This window comes from Citrus sinensis, chromosome 2 (genome assembly GCF_022201045.2).
Source record: "Citrus sinensis cultivar Valencia sweet orange chromosome 2, DVS_A1.0, whole genome shotgun sequence".
Taxonomy (NCBI): domain Eukaryota; kingdom Viridiplantae; phylum Streptophyta; class Magnoliopsida; order Sapindales; family Rutaceae; genus Citrus; species Citrus sinensis.
In genome coordinates, this window is record NC_068557.1 from 17,467,902 (window position 1) to 17,488,862 (window position 20,961).

At 30.1% G+C, this 20,961-nt stretch overlaps 1 protein-coding gene across 3 annotated transcripts; it reads left to right on the plus strand.

The window, feature by feature from the left end:
• The first annotated feature begins 6,905 nt into the window (after positions 1-6,905).
• On the plus strand, positions 6,906-11,252 carry LOC127899763 (chaperonin CPN60-2, mitochondrial-like). Of its 3 annotated transcripts, XM_052433819.1 has the most exons (16): positions 6,934-6,996; positions 7,097-7,121; positions 7,259-7,319; positions 7,441-7,594; positions 7,691-7,786; positions 7,930-8,037; positions 8,210-8,395; positions 8,536-8,616; positions 8,704-8,754; positions 9,001-9,063; positions 9,257-9,346; positions 10,011-10,101; positions 10,194-10,297; positions 10,564-10,657; positions 10,768-10,846; positions 10,924-11,252. In XM_052433819.1, exons 4-16 carry the CDS (start codon positions 7,475-7,477, stop codon positions 10,943-10,945), a joined length of 1,185 nt encoding a protein of 394 aa, XP_052289779.1. In that variant the 5' UTR covers positions 6,934-6,996; positions 7,097-7,121; positions 7,259-7,319; positions 7,441-7,474; the 3' UTR covers positions 10,946-11,252. The 3 variants fall into 3 exon arrangements, with proteins under 3 accessions (XP_052289785.1, XP_052289779.1, XP_052289776.1); XM_052433825.1 differs by lacking the exon at positions 7,097-7,121 and having other exon boundaries at positions 6,906-6,996; XM_052433816.1 differs by having other exon boundaries at positions 6,939-6,996; positions 7,080-7,121; positions 7,259-7,594.
• The last annotated feature ends 9,709 nt before the right edge of the window (positions 11,253-20,961 follow it).

The following is a 20,961-nucleotide window of genomic DNA, read 5'->3' on the forward strand; positions in this document are numbered from 1 at the left end:
TTAAAAAATACTCATTCATTAAATTATTTTATGGACGAAGAATAAATCTCTGTAATTTACAACTATTTATTCTTTATCCATGCTATCTTTCATCTTGCACAAAAATAACCATTCGTATAAACTAAAAAAGAAAAATCCTTAGGAAAGGTGTAGTTCAAGAATTTCTAGGGAATATGAATGACAAGTTTATAAATAACAAAATTTTAAGAGCTATAAATCTTATATTTGGAGCATCTATGAAAAAATAACAACATTTTCAAATCAAACCACTACTTAGACCAAAGGACCTATGTTAGGATTATTGTTGATGAAAAAAAATCTGTTTCTGAAATATGATGGTTTCAACCAAAATTATTTTATTAGGTTTGAGTTTATGACAAGTAGAAATTAAAAAAAAAATGGAGGATGAAGTTCAGGAGTGCTAAATTGTTATTTAGGAATAAAGAAAGCAAAGGGACGAAGTTCGGTTTCCATTTAGATGAAGATATTAATATGCAAATAATAAAATTTAATTACATATAATTTAAGAAGTATGGGACATGTTCATTAATAATATCATTGAAAACATTTAATTTACGCATCTACACAGTCACTTTGGTCATAGTTTGTTATTATTGACAAATTAATATATTTTTGTCACATATTATTTTTTTATTGACATATTCAAATAATTTATTTTATATTAAAGAGATATTATGTTATAAAATTTTTGTTATTAAATCATGTTAATTTTTCATGCATTTTGGAATTTGTACGTGAGATTACATTACTGCACATACAATGTCACTCATTCTAATAGTGAAATTAGGTCGATGGATTCAAGTGTAAAAATTTTTGAAACAATCTGGACATACATGTTAAGATTTAGAAACCTTTGACTCTTTTGATTTTTCAGCAAACATCAGGGATGGCAATGTTAGTAACCATGCAAACACATGCATCTAAACCGTTATGCAACCATTTGGTTTGGTCTAATGGTTATATCACTAAATGAAAAACAAGGGGTACCTAACGTGGATTACAAAATAGTTGGACCTTATATAGATGTTAAATTATTGTTTATTTATTTTGAATATCACTTTTACTACTTATTCATAGTTATAATATTATAAACTTACACGTTTTCTGAGTTGCTCCAGATCCTGTGCTTTTGTAGTTTGTGTTATATGTCTGCGACATTGAAAAAAAATAGTGTTACACAAATAATTAATTTATATTTTATCTCTAACTAGTATTTACTATAATGTGAAAAGCAATTATACCCCAATGGTGTCATTTCCACATAATTTTGCTCGAAGTTGGCTAGTGCAAGGCCGATATACTTAGATCCAGGATCAACAGCTATAATATTTTTCTTAAGAGCTTTACATTCTCTCAAAAGATTCTTGGCAATTTTGAGACTCATTGAGGATTTTATTTTAATTAACCAACAAATTTTCTTTTTGCCAAACGATTATGCTTGTTTTGATTTGTGCTCCTTAAATTAGATAGATAATCATGTATTTGATCATGTTTTTTTTTTAAATATAAAAGAAAAAAATCATTCATTGTACATGTATTTGTGCTCCTTGAATTAGGTAGATAATCATGCATCTGATCATGTTTTTTTTTCAAAAATATAAAAGAAAAAAATTATTTATTGCACTTGTATTTGTTTGAGGTTGAATCACGACATAAAACATCTATGCTAATTTTTTTTTTTTTCAACATCCAATTAAAATCCTGGTTCTGCCACTGATTAGAAGACTTGGGTCAATTTTAAATTTTTGCTAGCATGTGAGCGGATTCAAGAGACATTGTGAACTCAAGGAACATCTCTATTCATTCCATCAGCCCATAAATATCACTAAGGACCCAAAAAACCTCAGTACGAGAGCTAGAGACACAATTAATAAGTTCATGAGCCACTACACAATTGGCTTGATCATCACCAGCATGTTCTACCACTTTATTAGATCGGCCTGGATTTGCTCTTGCCGTGCAAACAACAGAATCCCATCTAAAGTTAGATTAATTACATCTTATCCTTCATTAAAAAATAAATAAAATTACATGTTATCCTAGGTTGCAATGTTAGATTTCATAATTAAAGAATAATACTTTTATATTTGAATTATCTTTATTTTCAATTATTTTTTATAATTAATTTTTTAGAGTATGTATTCATAGAATAAGGTACTTTATGTCCCATTTTATTTAATATACTTCTTTCTACTTATGAAATTTTATGGTCATAATAAAATATTAATTTTTAATTTAGCCCAAGATAATATAAAGCTTTGGGTCCGCCCCTGGTTAACTTATTGACTAGCGACTAAATAGACGATGTTTGGGTTGCCTCTCCGATGATTGAAATTTTTTTCTTTTTTTTTTGTGAAAAAAAGAAAATACTCAAATAGTTTTATTTTTAAATTAAATTAAAGAAGTTGTTCTTACTGAAGTACAAGACGCAGTTCCTACGAAATAAAATTAAAGAATGAAGAAGATAGAAATTGTAAAAGCTAGCTGCATACACAGCTTTTGGGCATGTATTAAAGGACAAATTAATCAAGCACGCCACCAAATTGGAACGCATTCGTGATTCACCCGATGGTGAGTTGCATAAAGGAGACTTTGCATAAAAGTACAAACTCATTAATCATTAAGACATGAAGTAGTTGTAATTATTTAATTGTAATAACTTTAATTATCAACTTCTAAAATTTATGGTAACGTTATCAATAAAATTCCGAAGGATGAAAATTGTCAATCAGTCTCATTAATAACGGCAACTTCTTGCTCAATGTCACTCGCTTTCACTCTTAATTTTGAATATTTAAGTAGTTTTCTTATTAATTAAATTGAATAAGTTGTGGTTTGTGTGTAATCACTCGAGTTTCAGCAATAATGAGTAGGGTTAGTGTTGGTATTTGCACAAAATTGTTATAACTACAATTATTAATAGTTGAAGAACACCAAATTTATTTATTGAGTAGTGTTACACATCTCAAAATTTTTATCATAAATGATATGACATTCATCAAATTGATTGGTGAGATATTACAATTAATTTACTTAAATTTGATAAGAAATTATGAAATTTAATGAATGACATGTTATTTAGAATAAACTTTGAGATAATAGGAGTCTATTACCACTCTTATTTTTTTAGACTTGGCTAGGACTGAAAAATGATGTTGAATCGTTAATAGGAAAACCATTCAAGAAAACATAGAACGACGATGCAAGGTATCAAGAATATTAAAAAATATGTTAGAGCCGGTTAGGGATGGCAATTGGCACCGCCCGCGGCGGGTTTGTCATTATCAAAGCCAAACCCACACAAAATTTAAATTACCAAACCCACCTGCAACCCATAGCGGGTTTTAATTTTTTTAAGAAAACCCACCCGCTAAGGATTTTGACAATTACCAAACCCGCATTGGTATCCGGCGGATTTTTTGGGGGATTTTTATATTTAAAATCACAAATGTTGAATATATAAATTTACAATAATAACCTCAAATTCCACATAACATATTCAATTTTAAATTTAACTAATATAAATGAAAAATTAAAATTTCAACATCAATCCAACACAAAATTTTAAATTTTAAGTATAAAATACACAAATCCATTAAAAAAAACGACAAACTAATATCTAAAAATAACAATTACATCTCATATTATCATTCAACACAAGCTCCAAGAAAGATGTTCATTTCATTCACCATCATTAGCACCCATCCAACATGATGCCTACAATAATGATTAAGATTAATATTTTCCAAAAAATAATATTTTTCAAATACTAATCCGAAAAAACTTATATAATGAACTAATTCATGCATTAAGTTAAAGAAAAATAGTCCATACAAAAACATTTTGGTTATTTGGCACTTTGCATTGTTATACACACTACACTTGTTTATACTTTGGTTATTTGGCGCTTTGCATAATTGCATTATTTTCTTTATATATTAAATATTTAAATATTTTTCAATTAAAAATATTTAAAAAATATTGCGGGTCTAGCGGATATCCATGTGGGTATTCGCCGGATATTGGGCTAATACCAAACCCACCCGCATCCAAATGCGGGTTTCAATTTGTAATACCAAACCCACCCGCAACCCACAAAATTATCCGAAGCAGACGGGTTTTGGCGGGTGGATTTGGGCGGGTTTGTAGACACAATTGCCATCCCTAGAGCCAGTTAAATGGAGAAAAATTTTAAATAGTTTTCATAAAGCATATTTTTATTTTTTTATTGAGCATAAAAATTGCATTAATCTCATGACAAAAGAGTATAAAGTTCTACTAAAACATTTTCCAGCCGAACTACAACACTAGTCGTCGAGGCGGAACTACATTCACGCCTAGCAAGGGTTGCCAAGGTTTCAAAATTTATTTTTAAAAAATAATGTGAAAACTAAAAAGTTTTCAAAATGATCCCCAATATATGTTTCAAGGCAACTCTCAATTTTCTTCATATTTTCGCAACCCCTAAATTAAAATCTTAATTCCACCACCGACTAGACGACTTTTGCAAATTCTGCTAGCTTTTGAGTTGATACTTTGCAATTTCAAGAGACAGGTTGAACTCAAAAAGCACTCATTCGTTCCATCAGCAGATGAATATCACTAATGACCTAAACAAACCTCAATACGAAAACCTTCAATCAGCCACTACACAATTGCGCTACTACAGTCATTGAATTCACATGGCAACAACATCCATGGTTGTGCACGTTTTAGCTAGCGTCTTTAATGCGCGCTCAAATTTAAGTTGGCAAAAATACATGATTTTTCTCTAAGCTCTGATTTTAATCTTGTGGGAAGGAGATGAATGAAATACTAATTTTTTTTTTTAAAGGGTGAAAGACCAAAAAAGAAAAAAGCAGTACTTGAAAATTATAAGCTCAAAAGTTGTTTAACTAGCAATTCATTCATTTATTTTTTTAGAAGGAATAATTCATGAGTTTTCAAGTCAGCTTTAACGACAATGAGATGTGAAAATAATTGTTGCATCTTCAGAAAGTAGTCCTCTTATAAGAATGCACACATCCTTTTAAAGTACAGACGTTCAGATTTTATAAGCTCATATTACAATATATTTATGTAATATTCAGAAGTTTCATCGAGAGTTTTTAAGTTACATTTCACTCTTACCCCTCCTCATCATCAAATTAAATGTATACCCTTAGAATTGCACTCGTGACTTCTTGCTTCCATTGCAATGGTTAAGCCAACTATATTCGGGATTTAAATTTACGTGATTATAATACATTCTCGAAATGTAGCGAGACTAAAATGATAATCTAAGCCTGTTAAACTAAAACCAAAACAAATGGTTGATCGTGATTTCTTTTTCATTAGATTTTAATACTAATGTATGCATGGTGTAATGTTTAGACAAAATAGATGGGCGCTTAGTGTTATTTACTTAATTTGATATCTAATTTTGAGAACCACATTGGACTGGTCCCGTTGGATCTGACTGTCCATGTAGTCTATTTTGGTCTAAATAGGGATCAAACTTTGATTGAACTTTGGACTCAAATGTGGAATCAGTTAGGGGTGGGCATGAGTTGGTTTGGGTTAGATTTTAAAACAATCCGAACTAAATTATAAAAATTTGGGCCTGACCTAAACCAACCCAAATATTTTTAACCGAGCCTAAATAATTCATTTGGGTTTTGTTTGAATTTTATAATCAAAATATTTTTTACTTTGATAAATTTAATTATATCAAAATTATAATAATTATTAATTTTATTAATTATTACATTACTATTAAAATATGAAAAAATATAGTGGATAAAAAATTATAAATAATAGATTTTACAATAACTTTATCCTTAAATTAAAGAATATTAGAAAATTAAAATAAAATTTAATTACAAAAATCATTATTTCTCAATAAATGAGAACGTAAACTTTAACAATAAACTTTCACAAACATGATATCAATAAGTAAATTAAAAGAAAGAAAATAAAAATTAGTGGTATTAACCATATTAAAACACAAATTCAAACAATGTCAATACAAATCAAAACAAGATAAGACATCCCAACTCAGATATCAAAGCAATCCATTATAATCATTTCTATCCACAGTACTTTAATTAAAATAACAACCACAAGCTATACATGTAAAGATAGTTGTATTAAGGCTCCGTTTGATACAACTTTTCAAGTAGAGATTTTGATAGTAGAGCTTTTACTTAAAAAAATTTAGATGTTTGGTTGTCAATAAGAGCTTTTATTAAAAATTTATAAAATTACTTTAATAGGCAAGTTTTTTTAAGTTATGTTATGAAAATAATGTCAAATAAGTAGAGAATATTTTAGATATTTTAATATTTAAAAAAAAACTTTTCAACCTCTACTCTCAAAAGCTCAAAATTTGAGATTTTGTTAGTAGAGGCAAAATAGCTTATTTAAACTCTAAAAATTCTATAAAAAAAATAACCAAATAAAAAAAAAAATTATGATAAGAGCTTATGGAATTAAATAAGCACTTATGAACATTACATAAGCCATACCAAATAAACACTAAATAAATAAAATAAAAGAGTAAATGAATAGAATATTTCATGTAACTGAGCAATCTCGAGCTGTTTACGAATATATGTGGAAAGTGTCCTAAGTTTAATATATAAAATGGTTCTGAATAAAGAGAATTTGAAAGACGAATTGAAAGAGCGAGCAGGCACTAAGATTTCCTCATTTCAATCTCATTCAGGTATATTTGATTAGTAAAGTGAAAGACCCCGAGTCCGAGTCCGAGTCCGAGTCCGAGTGTCCAACTAGAAAATTCATTAAATACGCACCTTCTAACCGACTCAATCCCACCACAAGGGACCCACAAAACCCACCCAACCAAACAAAACTGCCTTTTAAGTCTCATTAAGTCTCTGTTCTGTTTTGGTCAATCGAATTCCTCTGTCCTTTCTGCGCAACAAAATCACAAACGATGTTGCGCCATGCCTCTAACCTCGCCTCCAAAGTCAGGTGCACTTCTCCTTCACAGTTTACCAAATTTTTATTTTGTTTACTTTGTTTTCCTTCCACTTCTCTCATTTTGTTTATGTTAGTTAATTTGATTTTGTAGGTTGCTTGATAACAATTTTCAGCCGGTGATGATTCATTCATTCATTTATTAGTGTTTTTTGTTTCCTTTTTTCAAATAATAATAACTAATTCTGGCTTGGCTTATTCAGTTCAATTGATTAATTTCGTTGAGTTAATTTCGTTGAATTTAATTCTGTGTCAGGTTCATTTAACTCGGAGCAGACAGTATACCGCGGCGGAAGTCACTAAAAGATTTTTGGATTGTGAAACATCTTCTGGATTTTCTTAATTAAGAAATTAGATTTGCTGTGAATGGGAATGGAGTTAATTAATGGATACAGATCATCTGATCAAATTCAATTGACATCTATCTTCTGTCTGCAGGCACCAATTCTAAAGTTAAAAGGGAGAATTTTATATGCGGGAGGATGCGGAAGTGCCAGACCAAAGACAAGGGGCTAGAATGGCAATTGATGCACTTGTGGGAAATTTATACAGCACAGCACAACCCATCACATCATTCGAACAAATAGCCCTGGTTTTCTTTCTCACTTTAGACTCTTGCTCAATTTAATGATAATCCACAGAAATATATTTCATTTTGACGCGCTTTTTTTCCCATTTTAAATTGAAGTTTGGAACGGCTGCAGCAAATGGTGACAGAGTGATTGGCGAGCTCATAGCCAAGGCTTTTGAGAAAGGTTGGGGAAACAATCTTCATGTGTTAGCTGTAAGTTGCTTCTTGAATTTTTCATCGTCTTTACTTTTTTCTTATCTGCTGTGCCTCTGATTCGGTTGTTATGTTTCAGAACCTTCCATTTTGTTTCCTCTACTGTTTTATGTTTATTTTCTACTGCCTCACTACTATTGCAGGATCGGAAAACACCACCCAGTATTGAACTTCAGTTGTATTGGGGAATGACCCTAGACAGGGGCTATTTGTCACCTTACTTCATCACCAATCATAAGACGAAAGAATGTGTAAGCATTTTGAGATATCAATAAATTAATTGACGTTTTATGAGAAATTTGTGATTCTATAAAGGATAGATATATTGACAATGAAGTAATTGAGATTGCTTAGTTCTTACCTTGAAGATATAACTTTGGATCAGCCTTGTTATTAATCAACTAGTGATTTCATTTTTACTAGGTTTTACGAGATCCTTATATCATGATCCTTGAGAAAAAGGTTTCGAACTGCGTCTTCTTTGACTTATTGACAGAGATTGGACCAGTTAGAAGATATAATGGCACAGATGTACTGATCATTGCTGAAGATATTGAAAATGATCTCCTAGCAAGTCTTGTCTTAAATGGAGTGGCTACAGCAACCAAGGTGAACTTATACTTGACAGTGTTTTGCTGTTAAGAGATGGCCTACTTGAAGAATCTTCTATCATTCAATTATTCATTTAATTTTACAAAGTGAAGTTTCATATGTCTTCTCATTTTTTGTGGGTTCTGAATTGCTTGAAGGCTTGTGTCATAAAACCTCCTGGATTTGGAGAAAGTAGGAAGGCTAGCCTTCGGGACATTGCCAAATTCACGTATGGGAAGGTTGGTTCATTTGATAAATGCTCCACCTTGCTTTGCATGATTATTATGTGATTTACAAAACAATGTGTTCCTTTCTTTCTCTTTTAGGTCATGACAGGAAAAGATTTTGAATGCGTATCTCTTGGCCATGCTGAGAAGGTGCGAGATATCAGATATCAGTGACTGGTATATAATTTTCTTTGGTGTGAAAAAAAGATTTATTTTACCTAAGTAGAGCACATCATGAGAACGTTCTTCTCATCCTTGTTTCTGGTGGACTTTAATCCTTTCTTCTGGTACAACTTTGGCATAGTAATATATTAATTTTCATTTCCTTGTGTATATTGACAAGAGAGACGAGGTTTTGCTCAAACAATATGTCTTAGCCCTCTTTTATCATTGTAGATTACGGTATCAAAGGATCAGACGGTTATCCTTCTTTGTAAGGCTTGCATAGGACACGAAAAGGTCTGTGTTGTGACATTTCACATGATTTTCCAACAAGTTATCAGAATTTTCAATTGTGTTTATAATTTGAAGCGACTCTGCTTTTCAGTTTATACTGTTTGGCTCTTTTGTGCTTCTTTGGGCTGTTTCTATATTTTTGGACAACTTGCTTACCCTTTTGCTAATTTTCTTTTCTTAAATATGTCTGTTGCAGTTGTTACAGTGGAGATTCACAATGGAAAATTTACAAGATTTCCCTGAAGAGAGCTGTACAAAGCACTCTTATCTCGCTGCTGTTATAAAGGTTTGGTTATTTGGAATTGTAAATTAGTTCTTCAAGAGCTTTGAAACTGACTTGTGCTGGGCATAGAATGAAAGTTCTCAGCCTAACATGACCTATTAGCACGATCCATTTGGGCCAAGTCATGACCAGGTCTAAACTCTAAATCCTGGTTGGCCAGCCAAGAAATTTGAATTTTCTTTTATCTGCTATTAAAAAAGTTGAATAAACTCATTTATAGGGAGGATCAATGATCAGGTCATTTTGGATAAAATGATTTAATTAATTGACTAATTCTTTGGATTCATATTACATTCCCATCTTCATATGATTATAATTGAAGTATAGAGTAGACTGATACCGTACAAATACTTTGATACTTTAAAATGGGAAAAAGAGAAGAAAAACAGTACCAAACAGTCAATTAGACATTATAATATATGTGAAGTTTTGGAACTGGATTTTGGTAGAAGTATATATTCCTTGCTAATAGGAACGTGCCAAAGATGAATTCAATTTGCTTGTTTGGTTACAGTAATTGCATTTAGAAGACATGACTGCATCTTATTCTGTTGTTGCATCATGCTATAAATGAAATTTGGCTCGTTGAGATGAAAGATTGTTGAATTAGAGATGTTAGGTAAGGAAGTATTCTGATTTGAAATGAAACGGGTGCTGTTGTTGTAAGGTCTGTGGAAGTAATAAAGCTGAAGTGCGTGAAAAGAAGGATAGAGTTGCTAATGCCATAAATGCTGTCAAGGCTGCAAAGGAAGGAGTTGGTAAACCTCTTATATTTTTGGCTTTTGTTGGTCTATCTTGTTTGATTGATGCATGACATACAAATGTTATATGTATTCTGATGCATTTGCAGTTAGTGTGATGTCACTTTTATATGCCTGCAAGGAGTTGGATAAATTGCAAACTGCTAACCATGGTCAGAAGATTGGTGTTCAAGCTATCCAATATGCTCTTGAGGTTTTCTTTATTCTTCTTTTTAATTATGTATGTGATATTTCTAAAAGCTCTTATTGTCTATCTGTCTAAAGGCAGAGGGCTGCTAAGATTATTCCTCGTTGAAAGGTGAAAAGTGACATATACTTCACAAAATGCATGCGTGGTTTTCGTTATGGGGCATGAGCCTTATCTTTTATGTATCTCAAGAGTGAATCATGGTAGAGAATATTGGTAACAAAATGTCTAGTTTTTCAGAGCCTTCTGATTGGTTGAGCCTGCATCTGCAGATGCTGGTGAGCGCGATTGCTTATAGCGCTGGAGTTGATGGGTCAGTTGTTAGCAAGCTACTCGAGGGATCCAAGCCTAAACCCCTCGGTAAAGGTTTGCGTCTGTTTCCCCCTTTTTCGAATAATGGAAATTTGAAAAGGAAACGAGTGAAATTCGAGGGTTGGGAATTAAGGTGAGGGTACTTTGATCTACATTTGTGTCAGGTGAAAATGCAGATATGCTTATGCCAGAAATTGTTTTTCCATTGAAAACCATAAGAGCAGTCTTGGTGGAGGCTACAAGGTAACTAGTTATTTAAAACCTTTAAGCTTATGCTAATTTTTTATCTAAGCACATATTAATTCTTTCTTCTTGTGTAGTGAGATGTTAGCAAGACTTTGAAATTGAGGCTCTTAAGGTGGCTCAGCTTGTCTTTCCAAGAATATTTGCAAAGAAAGTTCCAGCTGATACAAGCCTCCAGAGTAAAACAAAGGCGTAATGGAGGCTTCTATCAGCTTTCACTGGGTGCTGTTATGGTTACGGTGATTTATAATCCAAATTCTCATGGCACATTATATTTATTTATTATTTGTTTGAAAAGCATACATTAAGCTTTTTCATAAACTATACACGAACAAGAAACGGAATATATTGGTCATCAGGAGTTGCGCCTTAGATAAATAATACATGGATGCTCCAACTTCTTATATGCAGTTTATTTTTTTTCTTTTTCCCCTTATTTTCCCTTTTCTGTTAGAAGCAAAAATATTCTCGACATCCCATTTCTAATCTATGTATATAATATCCCTCCAATAAAATGTTGCCAGATTATGATTGCTATTACCATTAGCAAGTGGTGAGTGGTAGATTTGTTGTTTTGTTGCAAAATTAATATGTCAACTTTATTGCAAACTTTGCCCTTGAAATCGGAAGTCTCCAACTTCTTATATGCAGTTTATTTTTTTTCTTTTTCCCCTTATTTTCCCTTTTCTATTAGAAGCAAAAATATTCTCGACATCCCATTTCTAATCTATGTATATAATATCCCTCCAATAAAATGTTGCCAGATTATGATTGCTATTACCATTAGCAAGAGGTGAGTGGTAGATTTGTTGTTTTGTTGCAAAATTAATATGTCAACTTTATTGCAAACTTTGCCCTTGAAATCGGAAGTCTTCTATTTTTTTTTTAATTTTTTGAAAAAATAAGAATGGTATTTAAATAAGAAGGGATATCGACGGAATTGAACTGATGGTGTGCTTGTTTATCAGTCACATTCTTGTTTATTTTTCCGAAAATACAATCCATAATAAGAATCAATTTTATAGGACCACTCAAAATGAGAATGTGGAATAAAAATCTCATTTTCTAAACTGGTCTTTTTTTTTACCCTTATTGATATTGAAATTCAAAAATTTCTTTTTCACCCCCATATAAATACATAAAAAAAATCAATTACTTCAATAATTTTATTATTTAAAATTAACATTTATAAAAAATTTTTATAAAAGAATTTTTTTTCTGGAAAACTAGTTTAGCGTAATATTATTAAGAAATATACATACATTTTAGTTTTATTAGTTTAGCTCAATTTTGCTTTTTTTTTTTTTGGAAGTCAGTGTTTTATATTTATTTTAGTGCATGTAATATGTAAAAATAACTTGATTTTACCTATTTTGATAAATTTACGTTATTTTGGATTTAAATATAAAAGGTATTAAAACTCCATTTATATCAGTTTTTTTAATTATTAATAATGTTCTCTTTGAGAAGGATATAAGTCTTCCATCACTTTCATTTTGTGTCACATTATAATTTGTGATACATTTGGCAACTCGCATTACATTGTATTGCAATTGCATTAAAACACTACTCTTATGCTAACTCATGCTTGGTTAAAATTTTTAGTTGCATTGCACTACATTTAAAAGTTGGCTAATATAAGAAAAGGTGTATAAAATAGATTCGCAGGGGAGACGGTGGTAGGGTTTCAGCTGTATTATATTCAAACATTGTTTATATTTTAATTATAATCATATAACTTTTATTATTTAATGAATTATAGGAAATTTAAATTTATTATATATTAATTTATATTTAAATAAAAATTTAATTTAATTAATAATAAAAGATAGTAACACACCTAAATATTTAATAAATAAATGATTATACATTATTTTATTTCATTAAATATAATCATTTTAATTATTTACTTTAAATATGAAAAAAGTATTTTAATTTTATTTTATCATTTATTATTCAATAAAAATTAATTTATAACTTAATATCATATTGTTTTATAAATATAATATAATTTAATTTAATTTATATTATGTAATTATATAGTATTATACTTTTAAATATAATATTAAATTTTACTACATTATAATATGATTATACTATATTCCGATAACTAATATATAGAGATAAATTAGATTATAATATAATATTATTAATATTATAACATAGTATTGTAGTGTTTTATTATTTAATCATAGTATATGATTAAATCATGTTTATTATAAAATTAATATATAAAAATAATTATTTAATACTTAATTTCAATAATTAATAATGGAATCCTAAAATATTAATAAATTTAAATAATATTAATTTAATTTTGGCATCAATATAAAAATAATATTATTATCATAATATTGTCTATGTTGCGCCAAACATAATATTGCAATGTAGATATCCTAATGCAATACATCGTAACACAATACAATTAATGCAAAAAGTGTGCCAAACAAATCCATAAAGCACAAAAATTAAAGAAAGTGAAAGGACAATAAAAACAGGCAAAAAAATAAAAACAGGTCGTATTCTTTAGTCAAGACTCAAGGGTGGAAATTGATACTATTTGCAATTATTAGGTGGAAAATTGATTTTCTTTTTCCCAATGGATATAACATTGATGGATGATACAGATTTTATACAGTTGGCGCAAAATTGAATTAATTTAAATTTTTGTAGCATTTTCTATATTGGAGTAATATTCAAATCAACAGCTGATAATATCTTTAAATTTCAATAACTTTAATTAGCATCATCAACAATCAGTTGAAATGTTATCAATATAATTCCTCGGGAGGAAAATTGTCGGCTAGTCTTATTAGTCAGCACGATTTCTTGAGTCATTATCACTCAGACTCACTCATAAATTTGAATATGTAGGTAGATTTCTAATTAATTAAATTGAATAGTTGTGTTTTGTACCCGTGATCACTTGAATTCCACTAATAATTATTAAAAGTTGAAGAGCATCAAATTTATTTTTTTTTCAAACTTGTCGAGGATTGAAAAACATTGTTGAATCATTAATAGGAAAATCGTTCGAAAAAACGTAGAATGAGGATGCAAGACAGCAAGAATATTAATAAGTATGTTAAAGCCGGCTAAATTAAGAAAATTTTATGTAAAATGTAATAAAAAATATAAAGACATTTTTGAGTAGTCAATTTTAGCTTTCTTTCACAAAATAGTATTATAAAAGACAATTGGTAAAATGTAATAAAAATGGCACGAGAAAAGGTTAGTAGAGGTGATTTTCCTTGTAGTTATTAAAACATATGAAGTAATGGACACACACACATATTCAGTACTTCTATTTACCCCTATTTATTAATAGGTGGGAAATTAAAGTCGTAATTACCATAATGTATTATGAATTGATATGTGAAATATAAATATTAACAAAAGCTAATTTGTAGACTAATAAAGTAAACCATATTTTATGGGCACTAGATACATTAATCTAATGTCAAATGAGATATACCACGTGATATTTCAAACTGTAGTCCAATTTTCAGCATTTGCATATGGTTTTATAAGCTAGTAAACCAATAAAATATACCATGAGAAATCAAAGGCTATTGCATATATTGCACCACTGGATATATATATATATATATACACATATAACTTCCGTTAATCTTCCATGGCCATGCATTAGAATAAAATAATCTAACCGCACAAACTATATCCGATTGATAAATTTTGAAATTATTTTGATTACATGATAATCGAATTATCTTATAACATTAAGGATATGAATTAAGTACTATTTTATCAATTTTGAGTATCGCATTGAGTTTTCAAATTAATTAAATGTTGAAACTCTTTCATGTTTGGCCTGACATTATTACTTAATAAAATTACGAAAAGCCAATAATGAATGGTGAAGGATACATAGTAAAATAAACTTTAAAATGTAATTAAGTATTCCCATGAATTTTGTGTAATTAAACAAAATATGTTATTTAAGTGAAATTGTGAGAATATTTAAAATTGTAGGGGTGGTCACTAAAATTTCTCGGACTTGAGCAAACTACACGATCCCACACGGTTTATTTTAACAAATACAACTTGTTAACCGCTGACTGTTGGTAGAATAAGTTCGTATCAATAAAACACAATTCAAACTCATATTTGCAAGCAGCAAACAATATCTCATCAAGGAACAAATTTGAGTGGAGTTTTTGGTCAATCAATCTAAATAAATTTGAGTAGAGTTTTTTGGCAATTAATCAAGTTTTTGAGTTTTCAAAAAATTTATGTTCAAGGTAAATCTAGGAGCTATCATTACAAGAAAGCAATGGATATTGATCAACAAAGTTAGTACTGTATATATTCTTTGTAATTTGATATTTAGAACTGTTATGATTATTTTGTTGTTGAGTAGAGAGATGGTTATGTGGAGATTTCAGCTATGTAACCATGTAATGACCAATGCTTTAAAATCAAACACTTGTTCGATAATTTGACAAAACAAAAAAAAACATGTAGAAATGTAAGAAAAATGAGCATGTAATGTCTGGCAGTCATGCTTCTAGGGGAAAGAGGCTGAAACAAAGAACTAATACATTTTTTAAGTTGGTTGCTTCAGTGATTCTGAGCAGTCAGCATTCTTTAAGCCATATATTCATATAGAAACCTTCAAATAGAAAACCGTAAAATTCTTTGAACTCCTGAGGAATAAATCTTTCTAGACATATATAGTTTCTAATTTTATTCCTTGTTAATTGATATCAGTTAATTCAAAAACTTCGGGTCTTGTGTGGTTTCAAGATAGTTGTGACCTTTGTGCACTAAGGGCCCGTTTGGGAGTGTGGTGAGGTAGCTGGGTTGTCAAAGCCCAGCTACTAAAGTGTTTGGTAACACTTATACCTGGGTTTTGACAATTTAGCAGATTTGTTTTCCCAGCTGCAAGTTTAATTACTAAATTAGCCTTATATATTATTCCATTTTAATTTTATCAAACAGTCGTGTCAGTGGGAGTTCTATTTCAAATCAATTTTTTTAAACAAACCCTAAACACCCATTCTCATCAGCACGATTCCGACTGTGGGAGTTCCAATTGATGCGATTCCGACACTGGCCACTCTCATACGCCTCTGTCAGTGGTGCGTTTTCCTCTACCCGTTGTTCATTTTTTAGTGCTCCTTTACTCTATTGCAAGCAATTTTTCATTTTCTTCCTTTTCGTTCATAAAATGTTGGGGCTTTTGTTTAGAATAAATTGATGGGTGATGGGTCATGTGTGATTTATTTGCTTGTAACCATTGTTTTTATCGTAGTTTTTATTTTTGTAGTTGCTTTTTGTAGACATGCACAGCCCCTGTTTGATTTGAGTTTCTAGTTCTACAAAACATTAAATAATAAAATGCATGCCTACGTTATGAAATACTATGCTTCAGTAAACAAAGGGAAGTTTGTCAAATTCCGGATTTCAAGTTGATGTTTTGGCACAGTCAAAAGAAGGGGGAAAGTGTTGCAATTGCAATTGTATAGGTCTTATCCAATTTCTTTGGGATGGGCCAAAAGAATAGTACAGGAAATATCAAAGCACGTAGCAAATTTGAGATTGTGAGGCTAAATGCAATTGCAGTTTGTACCTAATGATTGTTTAGTTGAATTTCTTTGTTTCCTAGTCTGGTTTGTCTTTTGTTGCTTTATTGACTTTCTTGTAATTGTTTCTATTCGTGGGCTATGATCATTATTGTTTGCTGGAAAAGTATTTCAAGTAAACTAAGTGTTTGATTAAAAGTATTTCAAGTAAAGTAACAACTAAAGTAACTTGTTCTGGTTTGTCTTTTTTTTTTTAAATTTTTTTAATATCGAATTATTTTTCCTTCCACCATCCATAACAAGATTCTAGTAATTTTATTAACTTCTATGTTCTTATTTTTCCTGTATTGTTGTTTGACAAAGAAATATTTTTTTTTCCTAGGTTTAAGTGTATGAAATTATGTCTAATAGCTCAACTAGTAAGGCTACCTGGAACCCCCAGACTTTAGATGTATTTTGTGACTTATGCATTAAAGAGGTGGATGCCGGACATCGTCCTGGGACTCATTTGACTACCCAAGGATATGAAAATTTGATTAAGGAGGTCATTAGAGAAACTGGATTAGATTACAACAGAACTCAAATGAAAAATAAATGGGATTCTTTTAGAACTGATTGGAAATTGTGGAAGAATTTGATTGGTAAGGAAGCTGGTTTAGGGTGGAATCATAGGTTGAGGACAATTGATGCAAGTGAGGAATGGTGGGAAAAGAAAATAAAGGAAAATCTGCAATTCAGTAGATTTCGGAAAAAATGGTATTGATCCAGAGTTGGAGAAAAAAATAAATTTAAAGTTCATGAACACTGTGGCTACTGGTGAGCATGTTTGGGTTCCCTCATCTGGTTTTCCTTTAGAGAGTAATGACGCATCTGAATCTCTTTGTGTTGAGAGTACTGCTGACTCTGATGAGTATATTGTGTCTGATGATAGTAAGGGAAGCAAAGGTAAAAGAGTGGCCTTAAAAGGGAACAAAGTAGGAGGTGCTGTAAAACTGTCAAGGCAGCTTGATCGTCTCATTGATGCAGTAGAGAAAAGGAACACAACTTCAAACTCTCAAAATGATACAAGTGGGAAAGAGATTTATAAAGCATTGGAAGTGGTTGCTTCTTTACCAAACATTGAGGCTGGGAGTAAAGTGTGGTTATTTGCTAGTCAGTTGTTTACGGACAAAGTGAAAAGGGATTTATTTAATGAGATAGAAGATCCAAATGTCAAATTGAAATGGCTTAATTATGAGAAAAATACAAAGTGAAAATGTATTGTATTTATGAAACAATATTTTGTAAATTATGTTTATGAATGAATACTTTTTATTTTGTCACTGATTACACTTTATATTACATTTACAATGTATATGAATTGTTGCTATTGATTTATTTGCTTGAGGCTTATTTATGGAAATATTTCTGGACTATTTGCTTGAGGAAAAATAATAGCATTGAAATTATTATTAGTATATCTTCCATAATTATGTCTTAACTTCTCAGCAAGCTCTGGCTCTTGGCGTATAATTTCCTTCACAAAATCCACATGCCCAAGCATACATAATTAATTTATCCTGTTGAAGCACATGAGCCATTCTTTGTGATTAATTAATTACAACTTAATTACTTAATTATTTCTCTTGCATATGTAATTGGTTGACTTTATTCTGGCTGTAATAAATACCATGAGTTGTAAGAATCATTAACCTTCTTATAGGCCTCATATATGCATGATCGTATAGATAATGCTAATAAACGTTCTTCAAATTAAGTTCATTAATTTCATATTTCTGTCTTATATTTATGCTTCCAAATGGATAATTTTCTTGAGAACTTTCAACATACTCAATTATTTCTTGTCCAATATTATTCTAACAACTAAGAAGAATAAGAATAAAGGGACCCTTTATTTATGCTTTCAACCAAGAAGAATAAAGGGACCCTTTATGAAAAAAAAATAAAATTCTAAGAGCTATAAATCTTATATTTGGAGCATTTATGAAAATAATAATAATAATATTTTCAAGGGTCCCTTTATGATGCCGTAATTTTTTTACGGTATCAGTAGTGTGGGAAATATATACCGTTAGATCTAATCAACAGTACATATTATTTATATTAATGAAATTTTTTAATTATTTGAAAATTATGTTAATTGGTTAACAAACCTGTAAAATAGGTAATTTTAAATTTAAAATGAAAAAGAAACAGAGATATAGTCAAATACAATCTCTCTTTATCTCTCACGTTCATGTTTTTATAATTGGATTCTTTAAGATTATCTCTGTCTCCTTATGATTAGATGAAAGAGATTCAATAAATTTCTCTTAATAAATATTTCAGTAGTTTTAATCGTATTTTCAAATTGGAATTTTTTAATAACGTAACAGCTGTATTTTTATTGTATTGTCAATTTATTGCCTTGAGTATTTGCTGCCATGGTTTAAGATCTGTCCTACGCTGCTTAAAATCATTCTATAACGTGCCTAAAGGCACCAGGCGGTTTAGAGGCTCGTGTGGTTCACAGATTACCAACCATAGAGAAAAAGTAAATGGGGAGAGAACCATGAGGCAAGGTGCACTCACTACTAAAAAAATGACCTTTACTGACACTTAGTTTCTGACACTTTATAAAAAGTATCAGTAATTATGTACATATGCACCATTTTCCGCTTTTAACAAACAAGTATTATAAATTATTGATACTAACGTGATTATGTGATTATGCTATTACAGTGCTAAAAAGAATGCAGGATTAATTAATCCGCAAGGCAACTAGGCAAGTGGATATGTATCTGTTTGATGATAGATTAGTTTTGAGAAATTCATTTATCTTATTTAAAAGATTTTCTTATTTTTCTTAGTTGTTAGAATAACACTGGACAAGAAATAACTGAGTATGTTGAAAATTCTCAAGAAAATTATCCATTTTGGAAGCATAAATATAGGACAGAAATATGAAATTAATGAACTTAATTTGAAGAAAGTTTATTAGCATTATCTATACGATCATCTATGAGGCCTATAAGAAGGTTAATGATTCTTACAATTCATGGTATTTATTACAGCCAAAAAAAAGTCAACTAATTACGTATGCAAGAGAAATAATTAAGTAATTAAGTTGTAATTAATTAATCACAAAGAATGGCTTATTTGCTTTTTAGATTGAAGCCCTTGCTGGGAAGTTCAATTCACTTTATCACATATGATCAAAACCACAGTTTCTAGTGTCGTTTTTTTGGGGTTTTGTTGATTACACGGAAAGTAACTAATTACTACAGCTAAAGCATGCAAAACAATATTAGAAGCAAAATGATTTTTGGATCTGAAGGGGCAATTATTTTTTTTTCAAGTTTGTTATATGTTCTTTTGTGAAGACCTGAAGATTCGAGAGTCAGATTAATAATTTTGTCTCTCTTAGGCTTTATGCGGTGAGAATGAACTTTCTCTCTTTTAATTCTCTGTCATTTTCTCAATGAAGGCAACAAGAGAAAATTCAATCTTTAAAAGTCTCAACATTCAGAATTTGGCCAGTCTAGTTGTCTACTTTGCATCTGCTGGAGTATAATATCGCCAAGAGATTTTTCCATTGCACTTTACGAATTTATATTACTTTGAGGAGGGAATTCAGCTGACTACTAATATCTTACAATTGAAATTTAAATGTCGGTCTTTAAATTCTAAAAATTAAAGGCAAGCCCCATATGAAAATATAGATGTTAAAATCTTCATTTTTGTTTATTGATACTTTATTTGTTAGTATCATTATTTTATAGATATACTTGATGTTACACGATTGACTAAATATTAACATTAAAATGCAGATGGAAAGAAAAGATGATGGAGGGCCCCATAAAAGCATAAAAACAAACGGAGAGGGTGAAGCAAACTTTCAAAATTGCAACCATGAGAATTAAAATAGTTTAAGTAAGGTTTTTTTAAAATCATAAATAATGTACAAAAGAAAACTTAATGAAGGATTATTTGAACCCAAATTCTCATTTGAACCAGTATTAAAAAAATTTATTATTAAATTGTCTCTAACATAAGATACTGTTATGGACTTAATAATGCGTATTTCATCTTGAAGTCATCTCTAAATTTGCTTAATGTATACAGAAAAAAAAAATTGTTTCATAGTTATTAATTTTTCTTCAACTCCTCTAGTTGAAAACAGATCAAACTGAGTTGTTAAATATTGGATTTGGTGAAAACTATATCACTAGTCAAGCTATTCTAGATTCAAACAATCAAATCTATTTCATTGAATTCGAACTATATAAGAAAGAGGAAAGCCATGCCATTGAAAAATATTGTGCGCTTTAGTTTAGTTGTTTAATTGATTATTGATTACAACTATAATTTTATTATTACTTTATTTTTTCATGATATTATATATGTTTTATAGCGGTTTAATGACAATAATGGGCAAAAAAATTAATTCCACTTAATAAGTTGAGGGATTTGGTTTTTGGGTATGAACAGGTTACGGGTTGGATAGATAGAAGAAGAAGAAGGAGAAGAAGAAGAATGGAAGAAAAAAGTTGCAGAAAATCATGAATTAGTTTCAAAGGTATATTAGGT

Excerpts from the sequence above, each read along its gene's own strand:
- LOC127899763 (XM_052433825.1), top strand. The coding sequence starts at position 7,475 with ATGCGGGAGGATGCGGAAGTGCCAGACCAAAGACAAGGGGCTAGAATG. Across the intron at positions 8,396-8,535 it reads GAGTGGCTACAGCAACCAAG|GCTTGTGTCATAAAACCTCC; the intron begins GTGAACTTATAC and ends AATTGCTTGAAG. Across the intron at positions 10,102-10,193 it reads GGCTGCAAAGGAAGGAGTTG|TTAGTGTGATGTCACTTTTA; the intron begins GTAAACCTCTTA and ends ATGCATTTGCAG.